Here is a 13,789-nt window from a genome sequence, read left to right as displayed (position 1 = left end):
ACTTTAATGTATACATGTATGAATAGGTATATGTGCAAAAATCCTTTTGCTTTTTGAATTATTACTATTATTACTATTCATTTTTTCCTCCTTTACAAATTGAACTCAAGTCAGCTAACCAGTCGAGCAATTACTTTGTATAGGCTAATTTATAATTATTGTTATTTCAGTGTAAAAATGTCATTTTAGTTAAAAAGGAGCAGATTGCATTAGTTTTCTTCTTTCTGTCCCCTTTTCATTTTCTTGGTTTGAGAAACCTCATTTTATTTGTTAGTATTGTATTTTTTTCTATTTTAATAATAAAGGAAATAACTAATAATAATAATAATAATAAAAAAGGGTTTTCTAGCATTGTACGTTCAGGGATGTGATTTTTTTCCAGTTTTTACAGAATTTCTGGAATTTTTTGCAATTTGGACCACCCCTGAGATCAATACAAATTCAATGAGATATTTTTTCATTTAGATAGAGATGGATGGATATAGGGGGGTGGCTCTGACGGAGGCTTGAATGTCGTAATTTATTTTCAGAGACCCACGATCATAGGAGGAAAGCCCAAGGGAACAGCATAAAGTTGTCAGTCTGACTGGATATTTCCTCCAAACAACAACTATAAATCTATTTAACCTTTCAGATGAGCAGCATATTAAAGTAAACTTCTTAAAATCATTTAAAAGATCAAGTCTTTCAAATGTTTTTACATCAGCACCATGAAAAGTAAAATTACACCATGCTGAAGTTAGTTTTAGGTGGTAATTATGACAGATATTCATCCTCGTTTCTAATGTTTCATCAGGTTATAACATCAATACAGCAGGTCTGATCGTCTGTTTGTGTTGCTGCTGGTCACTTAGTAACAGACTATAGAATATAGAACAGCTTCAGTTCAGTAGTTTTTTTTTCCAACACATTTGCAGTGGTCTAGAATGCCTCGTCTGTCTAGAATGCTTCGCGAGTTATCTGTGAGGGTAAAAAAGCTCGGATGTTCGGTTTCAGGAACCAGAAGTTGGTTCGAGCAGAGGGGAGCTAAAAGACCAGGATTTGGAGTCTTGCTCTGTTTTTATATCAATCAATCAATCAATCAATCAATCAATCAATCAAAGCTTTATTTATAAAGCGCCTTCCGCAACCCTGTCAGGAAGCCCAAGGCGCTGAACATAGTACAAAGTTAAATAAAGTGAATAAATCAGAAAATAAAAGCAATTCAAATTACAAAATACAAATTACAAAAAAGGTGAAACATTCTAGTAGAAGACAAATGTGTAAAACAAGGGAAAAAGCTAACCAATGAAAACTGTGAGATAAAATCAACACAAAAGAGGGCCAAATTCAAACATGTTCAGGAAACGCCAAGCGGAGGAGGCGGGTTTTTAGGTGACTCTTGAAGACTGGCAGAGATGATGACAGCCTAACTGAGGGTTGCAACTGGTTCCATAGTGAAGGTGCTAGGACTGAGAAAGCCCGGTCCCCACGAGTACGATACCTAGAATGAGGGACAACGAGCAGGCCCTGGTCAGAGAAGCGCAGAGCGCGTGATGGGGAATGTCTGTTCAATATCCTGATATTTGGACATCTCGCCTCTGATCATCTCTCTGAAATTGTACTGTTTATGCCCCCCCCCCCCATGAAATGGGATTTCCACCCCTGCCAATGATCGCTTCAAAACAAGACTGTCTGCGTGTTCCCTGACCGTTTGCTAGAAAACGGCATCATAAAAGGGACGGGTGCAAGTCGCTAGGCGCATGCGTGATGACGTTTTCACCAGCATCCTCACGACATTTCCTACTCCACCTTCAATGTTCCGTAAGTTTTAGACAAAAATGCGTTGTGACCGCGTGTTAACACAACACTGCACTGAAATACTGACCTAGTGAACCAGCTGAGCCTTGTGTGTTAGCTGCTCTAAGTGCTTAATTGTCTGAACACGGGCTAGTTATTAAACTACGGCTAAATAAAAATCCGGCAGTGCTTTTTCTTTAGAAAAGCCAACAGTCTACACAAGTCTGGCTTTAAGAAAACGAAGAGTGACTTAAAGTGGGATTTTCTGAGCTGAAGGGGTCATGGTTAAATGTGTTTGTGGAGTAGGCTTGAAAATGCAGCTGATGTCACCTGACAAACTGTAAATACAGCGGAGTGAGACATCTTTCTGGTATGCGTACCAGCCGGTCACACAGTTGGCTCTGTGCAAAGCTGATAACTGTCGGATCTTTCTGTAAGTGCACTCTAGTGCGTCTGTATCAACTAAAAGACTGATGGAAAGATCTCTAAATACTTATTTATAGTAAACTGACTTGTTACAAAGGCACCAAATGACCAAATCTATATTTTCTGTAATGTTTAACAACTTTTAAGGGTTCAGCTTCCGTATACGTTCGTTGTGTCAGCAGTTGGCTCCCAAAAGGCATCCCTGGATGTCTGTGTGACTGTTATGTTTACCTTTCCAGGGTTGGATATCGAAGCAGCCAGAAAAGAGGAGGAGCGGATCATGCTGAGGGATGCTCGGCAATGGCTCAACAGCGGCCAAATCCAAGACGTCCGGCATATAAAATCCGGAGGAACGGCACTCCATGTAGCTGCTGCAAAAGGATACGTCGAAGTCTTAAAGTAAGCTGTGCTCTTGTTTTGTTTTTCATCTCTGTCATTGCTTCTTGTGGTTTTGCTTTGTTGTGACAGCGTTTCTGTGGATGGTTAATAACACCACGCCACTCCAGCGTAGGAGCTGGAATAGCCTGTCGATCTAATCCGGGAAGCCGGCCAGCGCACTCCTTTGTCATAGATGCTTCCAAGAGCTATGGTGTTTAGCACAACTACGTTACTCATAACAGGGAGCTAAATGTTTCCCCTCATAACTGCATTCTCCAGGTGTGAACATCTGTATAATCTCTTAGTAATTTCCGTTTTTGTAACCTGACTCAAAGTTTCAGCCCTGACATATTCAATCTTTTCTATTTCGGCCAAAATTATTTTTGAAAGCCAACGGGGCTGGGCAATGTAGCCTCAAGTCAATATCACGATATATTGAGGATTTCGCCTCGATAACGATAACTACAGGTTCAATTCAAGTTTATTTATATAGCGCCAAATCACGAAAAGAGTCGTCTCAAGGCACTTCACATAATAAACATTCCAATACACAGTTCATTAAGCCAATCAGAAATAATGTTTCCTATATAAGGAACCCAGCAAATTGCATCAAGTCACTGACTAGTGTCAGTGACTTTACTGCAATCCTCATACTAAGCAAGCATGCAGCGACAGTGGAGAGGAAAACTCCCTTTTAACAGGAAGAAACCTCCAGAGAATCCTGGCTCAGTATAAGCAGTCATCCTCCACGACTCACTGGGGATCGAGAAGACAGAGCAGGCAGACAAAGACAGACAGACACGCACGCACACACACACACACACACACACACACACACACACACACACACACACACACACACACACACACACACACACACACACACACACACACACACACACACACACACACACACACACACACACAATAGTACAGTTAGTAGAGTGTGAAAAGTGGTCAGTGTGTCCTCCAGCAGTCTAAGCCTATAGCAGCATAACTACAGATATGCACGCCACACGCCACAGGTATGCGCAGAAACAAAAGTTGTCCTCTAGATGGCGCTGTCACATGTATTTCATTAAGCCACATTTTTACCTGACTCGAGGTGGTACAGCTTAAAGGGACATGAACGTTGCCAACCTACACACACCTTTTCATTTTTATTATCAAATTTATTGACATGGGAAAAATTCTCGATAAGAGTCCCAAATGTCTATAACGATACATTTTCGATATATTGCCCAGTCCTAAAAGCCAATAATAATAATTATAAAAAATTCTGGCACCTGTGTGGCCAACTGGTGCCACTACTAGACTGAAGAAAGGACCCCAACACACCTTTTTTTTTTAATTGAATTTGTTTTCTATTTGAAGTTCAATAAATATTAAGAGATTTATTGGCTTATTTCATTTATATTGCACACAGTCAGTGTTCAGTTGTCTTTCACAGTCAACGTGCTTCTAAAACGTGTACCGTAATTTCCGGACTATAGAGCGCACCTCAATATAAGCCGCACCAACAAAAAAAAAGGTTTTCTACACACACGCCGCACTCAAATACAAGCCGCGGTGCAGCAGCCACATGCAGGTCTCCGGCGCACAGTGCATGTACGGCCATAACATAAGATAATTAGACAGAGAGACGCTACACGGAGGTTTTTCATTGTTTTTAATTCAACAAAACAAATTTTAAACCCGGGTGAAGGTGCCTGCAAGTTTAGAAAAGAAAACGGCGCTGATAGCATTCATATTTCTGGATGGTTATAAAAGAAAAACAGAACTGACACGTTATTACCGGTAATTTGCATGTTTAGAAGGAAAGAACAGCGCTGACACAGCATTAATAAGTCCTGGATGATTAGAAAATAAAAACAGAACACAAAACATGCCTGGTTAGTTAATAAAACACACTTGCCTACCAGAAAAAGTCATTCGCTCTCATCTTCCTCCTGCGCACTAAAGCCATTAAAGTCCTCTTCTTCAGTGTGGGAGTTGAACAGCCTCAGAAGAGCTTCATCACATACCTTTTCTGTGGCGATGTCAGTGTCGCTGTCCGTGTTGCTGTCATCATCCCCGGGTGAAGCTGGCTTGAATGAGTTCTTCCCGCTGCCGTCTCCAGCGCCGAGCCATGGATTCATTCATGCCAAGCTGACGTGCGGCAGCACTGTTTCCCTCCTTTACTGCCAGATCGATGGCCTTCAACTTAAATGTGGCATCATATGAACTCATACGTGTAGTTACCATGATGAGGGAGTATGGATTTGAATAAGATTCTTAGTCGTGCCGGCTGCTTGCATGTGCTAAATTAAAATGAGCACTTTCTTCCATTTCCACTTTTGACTTCCACCTGTTTCACTTTCTGCTAAAGCGCCCCCTGCAGGTGAAGGAAAATCTTCAGTAAAGCCGCACCTCATTATAAACCGCATGGTTCAAAGCGTGGGGAAAAGTAGCGGCTTATAGTCCGGAAAATACGGTACATATCAGCCTTAACTCATTCGCTGCCAGCGTTTCTCACCGTTTTTACTGTTTTTTAAGAGTCACAGAACGTTGCGTGCTAAGATGATGTCGACGCCAAAACAACCAAAACAAAGAGGAGACACCTCTTACATCAGGAAGAATCCACACGTTTCGAGCGTAATCCGTTCTTTCATAATCCGTTGTTGAATTGTGATCGGCAGAAGCTTTTCCGGTTCGCACCTCACTTTTTTTACAGCAGCGGCCCAAAACGATCTCCTAACACGTGGATGTTCTGCTTCCTGATCACGTGACGTGTGACATACGCGAATGAAGATCGGCTTTAGAGCCAGGATGTTTTTTCTCGTGATGCGGGGGCTCGTTCCGACGCCCACACAGTAAAAAAAAAAAATGCAAACAATGACTTTAGTCGTCATTGGCAGTGAATGAGTTAATAATCGGCTTTAGATATCGACCATCAGCAACAAAATTCTTAAAAATCTGCATCGGCCTAAAAAACCCCACCCATATCGGTCGGCCTCTAGCACGTACCCCTGCTGAACCTTCAGAGATCAGTCCTCAGGATCCGATCCAGTGAGCTCAGTCGCTGATTCACATGAAAACTGATTTATTTAATTTTTTTCTCAATGTGCAGGCTTTTAATCCAAGCTGGGTATGATGTAAATATCAAGGACAATGATGGCTGGACTCCTCTACATGCAGCAGCGCACTGGGGCAAAGAGGAGGCCTGCAAGATTCTTGTGGAGAATCAGTGTGATATGGATATTATTAATAAAATGGTAGGTAACCGGTGTAAAAAGCAAACCTGCCTGCAGATGTTGCACAACGCTCAACTTACTTTACCTTTGTTTTCCCCCCAGGGTCAGACGGCTTTTGATGTAGCAGATGAAGACGTTCTGGGATACTTAGAGGAACTCCAAAAGAAACAAAATCTGGTGAGTCAGCGTGGTGCTAACTGGATAATAAATTCAAACCCATTTAAATTGGTTTGGACGTGCGCGCGTCTGAGAAAGCCGGGTTTCAGAATCCATTCTGAACGTTGTGCTGTTTTAATTCATTTCAGCTGACGATTGAGAAGAAAGACGTTAAGAAGTCTCCTCTGATTGAAACGACCACCATGGGCGACAACAACCAGTCACTGAAACCACTCAAGAGGTAAATGGTTTTATTCACAAACTATCCAAACTGTTTCCCTTTTTAAATTGTTCTACGGTTATTTATGATCCAGCAAAGAGACTCTGCTCCTGGAGCCGGAAAAGACTGCTCTACGCATCGAGACGCTGGAACCAGAGAAAGTGGATGAGGAGGAGGAGGGGAAGAAGGATGAATCGAGCTGCTCGAGCGAAGAGGAGGAGGAAGAGGATTCAGAGTCTGAGACGGAAGCTGGTGCTCCTTTTTTCTTTTCTCACCACAGAGCTTCAGTAAAAACCATAGAAAACCGTTTGGGACCTTTTCTTAACCCTCTAATTGTTTTAAACCCTCCAGAAAAAAGCAAACCGGCCCCAGCGGTGAGCAGCAGCTCGACACCCACCCCCACCACCGTCAGCGTCACCGTTTCATCTCCAACTAGCCCTACTAACCAGGTGACAACTCCTACTTCACCGGTTAAAAAGGTACAACTAACCGAACGACCGTTTTAGTTTTCTTTGGACAGAATTTATGTAAATTTAGTCTTAAAAGACCTTCCTGAACATTCAAAAGTGCAGCAAAACCTCGGTGTGACTCGCTACGTTGAGTTCAAACTGTCCTTCGTGTCTTTTGAACTTGATCTACTCCTGGAAAGCGGCACAATTTCTCTTGCTGACTGGGTTTGCATCACTTAAATTCTAACCCACATTGATTTCAGCAGATTTTTTTTTACTTCTCTCTAAAAGACGATGGAAATAAAGTTGTGGAGTTCTAGATTAGGATGAATATTTAGGTATTGGGAGCGCATAGCTTTCTTTTGGGGCTTTGCTGCCCTCTGGTGGCAAGCTGAAGCAAAAGCCATTAAACCACAGTGAGAATGGGGCCTCTCTTTAAGAGAAAGCTCTTTTTATTTTGTTCCGCTGGCTGCAAATATTAGCTAATATGTGTGACTAATGCAAACAACCTGAAAATGTTTTGGAAAGTCATAAACGTCTAGTTTATAAAAGCAGAATGCTCTGGCTAGTTTAGCTCTGGCAGCTTTAACGGGTCCTTTACTCTTTTTGATGATGCTTTTTTTCCTGCAACAAAGCGTATTTAAAGCCAGGTGCTCACAATCCACATCTCTGAATAGAAGTGAGCGTAACAAACAGATGTGTTCCAGCGGCGGCCCTGGTTTGGTCCCTTGTGGCGTGACCTGGCTTTGAATTTCCTGTCCTTGCACACAAAGTCTGTTTCTTTTGCTTCTGCTTCTGTCTTATTCTGTCTTTTTTTTTTTTTTTTGTCATCCTTTGTCTTCCTCCCTCTCCGTGTTTTTTACTTTTTCATCCCGGGCGCTTGTCTTGGTTGGCTTTAGTTTGATTATATTACTCCTCTCATGCCTTTGGCGGAGCCAGGCTGTCCTTCGCTGTGGCGTCAAGGTTTGCGCAAAACTGGCATTTCTCTTGTGCCCAAAAAGCTGATGGTGAGGCTCTGGTGTGCACCAGCGTTGTTGTCTCGTCCTACATGCACTCATGCTCTCACAAAGCACTAAAACGTCTCCTAACCACGCCCACCTGGTCCAGGTGATGTAGGGTTTTTTCCACTCGATGGGGTCGGCCTGCCTTTAGAGCGTTGCGCAGCACTGAACTCTGGCGTCCTGCTTCAGAAGCAGGACTGCTTTAGCCGAGGCTGAACACTCAGAAATCAGCTCGAATCTGCATTATTTCTATTTTTCTACAAGATTTTTTTTAAATGAAATGAATAGCATCTCGTTCTCTGAACCTTAATGAAAAGGTGGAGCTGCATTTAGTCAGTTATTGTGAGACCACCCTAGTGGAAAAGTCCCAACAACCGACCCGCCCTTCACTCACAAACATCACATGGTGCTGTTTTCACTTTTCAATGCACTGCTAATATTTTCGTGTGTGTGTGTGTGTGTGTTTCTACAGTTTAAATTGTCCCTGTGAATCATGGTGGTGGTGATGAGTCTGGTCTTAAGGCTGAACGATCTGTTGTTTTCTGATTGAAATTACGATTTCAAACGATCAGATCAGAGTTTTTCAGCACTCCCGACAGACCCAGGATCTGTTAGGTTAACTGTTTTACACACCCAGGGTTTTCCCTCGGTCGCAGCGAGAGCCGACGAGGTGTTGTGTGTTGTGAGAGCCTGCCGCAGCAGCACATGGGTACATTTGGATGTTGTTCCTGTGTTTTTCCTTTTCGTGGCGCTGCTGCAAACAACAACAATCATTGCTGTGATCATCTTGTGGACCCAATCTGCTCCTGACTCCGTCTCTTGTTCGTGTGTGTGTGTGTGTGTGTGTGTGTGTAGGGATGCACCGATAAGATACTGGTACCTGTATCGGCACCGATACTGATACCAATACCAGTATCGGTGAAAGTTAACAGATACCAGTGCAGTTGCTTGAAAATGGCTTCACTGTAACTTGTCGTTTCTGTTCACCTAATATTTTAGTTTTGTGATGATTTCCATTCATATATTTTACTTTTTGTCTACCTCTGTCTTTTCCTGTTGAAAGCAGAGAAGAAAATTAAATCTGTATTCCAAATCATTGCATTTTTTTGTGTGGTAGAAGTATCGATATTGGTAATCGGTATCGGCGAGTACTCAGATCCAAGTATCTGTATCGTATCAGTCTGGAAAAAAGTGGTATCGTTGCATCCGTGTGTCCGTGTGTGTGTGTGTGTGTGTGTGTGCGTGCGTGCGTGCGTGCGTGAGGGAGGGAGGGAGGGAGGGAGGGAGGGACAAAAAGGATGAATCACCAGCATCCTCAAACAGCAGAAAAGCGTTTACCATGATGACATCAAGCGGACTTTAAAGCACAACTTCTTCTTTTTCAAAACCCATCTGATCCTGCCTGATGGCTCAAACTGTTGCAGAGTTAAAGAAAATCAAAGTTGGCATTAAAATATGTCGGCACCTTTAGCTTTCGCCCTTGCTTTAGTGATTGAACCTGTCATTTTTGATGGTATGATGTCATTTCCTGTATTGAATGTAAACACGGTGAACAATAGGCTAGAGCTTTGTTTTAAGGAAATCGTGAACCAAACTGAAAAAGCAATTTCTGCCAGAAAAGTCCCAGTTCGTAAAATCGTTCAGCCCTAGGGGTCGCATGAGTTCAAGCCCCGACTGAGTGAACTGCTGATCATAACCGTGTAATACTTTCCCCTCAACTGCAGCTCCTTTTAAATTAACCTGACAGCGTCTGACCTGATTGGTGGTTGTGTTTCTTAACAAGATGACTAAAATTCTCACAATCGAATAGTGAGTGAGTTTTCATCATTGCTGCCCCTATGCTCCATCCCAGGTCCCCCAGCCTGCTGGAAAGGTTTCAACAAAAGTGGAGGAGGAGAAGAAGGACGAGTCTCCGGCCTCGTGGCGTTTGGGTTTGAGAAAGACGGGCAGCTACGGGGCGCTCTCCGAGATCACGGCCACTAAGGACACCCAGAGGGAGAAGGAAACCACGGGTGTGATGCGCTCAGCGTCGAGCCCTCGGCTCACCATATCCCTGGACAACAAAGAGAAAGAGAAGGTCAGCTGTTACAGTCAGGTGGGACATCGACACAATGCTAACATTTTTGGCTCTATACACCACCACAATGGATATCAAATGAAACGAACAAGATGTGCTTTAACTGCAGACGGTCAGCTTTTATTTGAGGGTATTTACATCCAAGTCAGGTGAACGGTGTAGGAATTACAACAGTTAGCATAAGTGCCTCCCACGTGTTAAGAGACCAAAAGTAATGGGACAGAAGAAGAACGCTAGCTAGCACATGTCCTAATTGATGATATCTCCACCATTTTTCAAGATAAAACGATGAGACTCTAGACCCTTAGAAAGTATGATCGGTAAGCCCTATCTACCAAATTTTGTTTGGATTCACCAATAGGGGGCGCTAAAGAGTCAAACAGTTTCAAAACGGCTCGATGGATTTCCACAGAACTTGGCAGATACGTTTATCATTGGACCCTTACGCTATATTTCGAAAATGATTAAAAAGTGGGCGTGGCTTATAGGCTATAAATAGGCTTTACAAGTTTTCGCCCTTTTACTCATGAAAAATATATATTCTGTACAGAAAGTTACAAATCAAATCAGTCATAGTGACATCTACAATCACAGAAAAAAAATTGAATTTTGTCCAGTAGATGGCGCTGTTGTACCCCAAAAATGTTTATGGCATGTTTCTCCCCATTACTTTCGTAAAAAAACAAATGGTCTCATCCAGTATGTTCATTGAGTCAGTCAAATTTAGATGAGTATTTTAAAAAATGTTTTAAACTTATGCAAATTAGTAGAAATTTGCATAGTAAGTCAAACGTACTTTCGTTAACTCCTCCCGGCCGTCAAACACAATCAAATCAAAACATGGCCTGACGAGAGAGGAGGAGCGGCTGAGCAAACGATGAGAGCGGATTTTGGAGAATTCGCCTATTTTTCGAAATATGACTTTTTAAAATATTTTTTTGGAATGAAAAAGTTTTTTTAGCATAACTTCAAAAGATTTTGACATTTTTCACAGCTGTTCATAACATTCATACCTAAGGTCAATTCAAGTGCATGTCTTGATTTTCAACTTGATTCAACAATAGGGGGCGCTATAAATAGGAAGAAATTATACTGCTGAACCGGCTAAATGGATCTGCATGAAACTTAGTGGTTGTCATCATTAGAGTCTTACGACTACTTTATCAATATTGTAATGATTGATAAAAGTAGGCGTGGTTTATGATAATTTAAAATTTCACATTTGAAAAATTTTCTAAAAATAATTATTTGCATGTAAGAGGCTAAAATTTTCAGGTTGCGTTAACTGGGTAGCCTTGAGCTTATGTCACGAAAATCGCAGCTCCACGAAGAGGTTTGCGCTTTATATTTACGAAAATACATTTTTAGGCTAGCAGTTGTAGCGCAAATTCTGTTATGACAATCTTCTAGAAATTTGGCACAAAGTTCACTCTTTGGTGGTTTATGAAACACGTAAAATGTTGTCTTGATTTGAGCACCCCCTTGTGTTTAATTATAGGACTTATTTTTGGTGACTGCCACTAATGCAAATATTATTTTATTGTAAGAAAAGTTTAACATTTATGATCCCTACAAAAGTATAAACAGAATTTCCACATGACAGAGGCAATCTGGGAATATTTTGAGATTTCTGTACAAAAGCATAGATTTTTTAAGAATTTTAACTTTTTGCCAGTTTTTCTGTATAGTTGGACAAAAAAGTAAATAATTTACGTTAGAAAGTTTTTTTAGGTATACAGTAAATATGAATCATTTATAACATTCCACATGCACCTATGGTGATCTGAGATTTTTCTACTATTTTTAGAAAGTAGCACTATTTTTTATGAATGTTTTAATTTTGGCTGTGACCCTTATTTATATTTAACAATTTTTCTTCATAAATGGTTTGAGTCTACTGATTTAAAAACAATATCATATTATTCCGCATGTTAACATTGCCATGTGAGAATATTTAGGTAATTTTATGATGATATATGTATTTTTCAGGATTTTTTAAACATTTGATCAGCAAGTCAAAAAATGAAAATCATAGTTTTTGTTGAAAATCTTATAGATCTAGAGACATTATCAAGTATTTGTTATTTGTAATATTCTGTTGACGTATAGATTATTGTTTGATAATCTTTAGATCAAATATGGATTTTATAATTAAGTTTTTGTTTCGGTCAGTTTAATTGTACATCTCAATATAATTGTTTTTTGAAAAAGCATTTCATTTACAATCAATAAAATGACAAAACCTGATTTCTCATCACTTCACTCATTAAATCTTCACGTTCTTTAAAAAGGAAACGGTGGAATTTCATTATAATCACGACTGAGAAGTCAGCCATGCCTGTGAAAGATTTGTGTATAGGCTGTGCAAGAGGTTTCATGACAAATCCTGAGTGTTCCTTTCACTGCGCCGGCTGAAGTGAGCTGACGGGGCGCCGGCGGGAGAACGTGTTTTTGGAGCGGGACCGCGTGAGGAATGGCGAAGGTGAGGGCGGGGCTGGGTGGGGGGCTGGCGCTGGTTGGCTTGGAACCCGTAGATAACTGCTTGCAGTTCTAGTTCAGCTTGAGAATGCACCTGTTTTTAGTAGCTTCTATGTCAGTTTGATATGTTTGTTTTTACCATGTTTTTACTTTGTGATGAACTTTTGATCTTATTTTTAGAATTTTTAGGGAACTTCTGTTCTTTTTGGCTTGTTAAGCACTTTGGTCAGCTTTTATGCTGTTGTTAAGTGCTTTTTAAATAAAGTTGACTTGACTTGACTAGAGCCCTGGCAGAGCATCACCAGGAATGAAACCCAACGTCTGGTGATGTCTGTGTTCCAGACTTCAGGTTGTAATTGACTGCAAAGGATTTGCAACCAAGCATTGAAATGTATAAGTTTGATTTATGGTTCTTATTCTGTCCCATTACTTTTGGTCCCTGAACAAGTGGGAGGCACAAATGCAAACTGTTGTAATTCCTACACCGTTCACCTGACTTGGATGTAAATACCCTCAAATAAAAGCTGACCGTCTGCAGTTAAAGCACATCTTGTTCGTTTCATTTGATATCCATTGTGGTGGTGTATAGAGCCAAAAATGTTAGCATTGTGTCGATGTCCCAATATTTATGGACCTGACTGTATCTAATACGTCGTTTCTCCATTAAGACGGCACAATCAGGACATGATTTGTTTTCCAGATATTTTATTGTCACTAGTTTTAAACCCCATAATTCTGCTTCCTACAGGAAAGAGACAAAGGAACCCGACTGGCCTATGTGGCCCCAACCATCCCCAGGAGACTCGCCAGTGCTTCCGACATGGATGAGAAGGAAAACCGGTGAGTCCTTGGAGCCCAGAAGGATCTCTGTACAGACGTGTATCAGCATGAGTGGCTCCTGTTGCTCACAGCTGTGTGTTGCAGGCAGAATCCCTGATGCTCTGCATGATGTGTGTGTGTGTGCCTCTAAGCAGTAACGTAATGTGCCAGTGCTTAAACCGGAGGACACTGCTGATGGGAACACTCGTGTTAAAGATGTGTGTTATCAGAAACACTAACAGCATGTGGGTCCACAGGGACTCTGCTGCAGTGAGACGGAGTGGCTCTTACACTCGCCGGCGCTGGGACGACGACCTGAAGAACAACGATGGAACCTCCTCCACCAACCGAACCCCCAGCTACCAGCGCAGGTTAGCCCTGGCTGCAGCTTCCACCCTCTAATCCCATCATCTGGTCCGACGTGTAGACACTGTCGATAGCTCCCCCAGCTAGCCATTAGCTCCTCCCCATCCCCACCACAGAGTGCGCTGCATGACCGTACCTGTGCTGTCAGGGACGCATCGCTGACGTTAAAACGAGGCTCGATGCTGCCTGTTGGATCGGATAAATCGCATTCCCAGGGTTGTTTATGGCTCAAAGCCTAAATGTGGAATTATGCTGCGTTCATTTCAAATACAGGAGTTCTGGCTAGACGCCACCTTCAGAGAACACCCAGGTGTTTATGTTCCTGAAGCTGCTGGGAACCTGTTGTTTCTTGTGTCTTCTTGGCTTCTGATTTTGGTTTCCTACAAAGAGCCTTGAATCTACAGCGC

General features: G+C 41.8%; 1 protein-coding gene across 10 annotated transcripts in view; it reads left to right on the top strand.

Annotated features, from left to right (window-relative positions):
• Nucleotides 1-13,789, top strand: part of ppp1r12a (protein phosphatase 1, regulatory subunit 12A) — a 72,108-nt gene that overhangs the window by 33,962 nt on the left and 24,357 nt on the right. For 5 of the 10 annotated variants that reach the window (XM_070547919.1, XM_070547939.1, XM_070547915.1 and 2 more), the window contains exons 4-13: nucleotides 2,445-2,604; nucleotides 5,693-5,837; nucleotides 5,919-5,993; nucleotides 6,122-6,213; nucleotides 6,287-6,444; nucleotides 6,544-6,641; nucleotides 7,541-7,648; nucleotides 9,495-9,719; nucleotides 12,946-13,037; nucleotides 13,274-13,387. In XM_070547919.1, coding sequence (XP_070404020.1) covers nucleotides 2,445-2,604; nucleotides 5,693-5,837; nucleotides 5,919-5,993; nucleotides 6,122-6,213; nucleotides 6,287-6,444; nucleotides 6,544-6,641; nucleotides 7,541-7,648; nucleotides 9,495-9,719; nucleotides 12,946-13,037; nucleotides 13,274-13,387 — 1,267 coding nt within the window. Of the gene's footprint in view, nucleotides 1-2,444; nucleotides 2,605-5,692; nucleotides 5,838-5,918; nucleotides 5,994-6,121; nucleotides 6,214-6,286; nucleotides 6,445-6,543; nucleotides 6,672-7,540; nucleotides 7,649-9,494; nucleotides 9,720-12,945; nucleotides 13,038-13,273; nucleotides 13,388-13,789 lie in introns of all 10 variants that reach the window. The other 5 variants (XM_070547945.1, XM_070547942.1, XM_070547925.1 and 2 more) reach the window with 3 other exon arrangements.

Source organism: Nothobranchius furzeri, chromosome 1, assembly GCF_043380555.1.
Source record: "Nothobranchius furzeri strain GRZ-AD chromosome 1, NfurGRZ-RIMD1, whole genome shotgun sequence".
NCBI classification, from domain to species: domain Eukaryota; kingdom Metazoa; phylum Chordata; class Actinopteri; order Cyprinodontiformes; family Nothobranchiidae; genus Nothobranchius; species Nothobranchius furzeri.
This window is presented reverse-complemented; position numbering and strand designations above follow the sequence as displayed.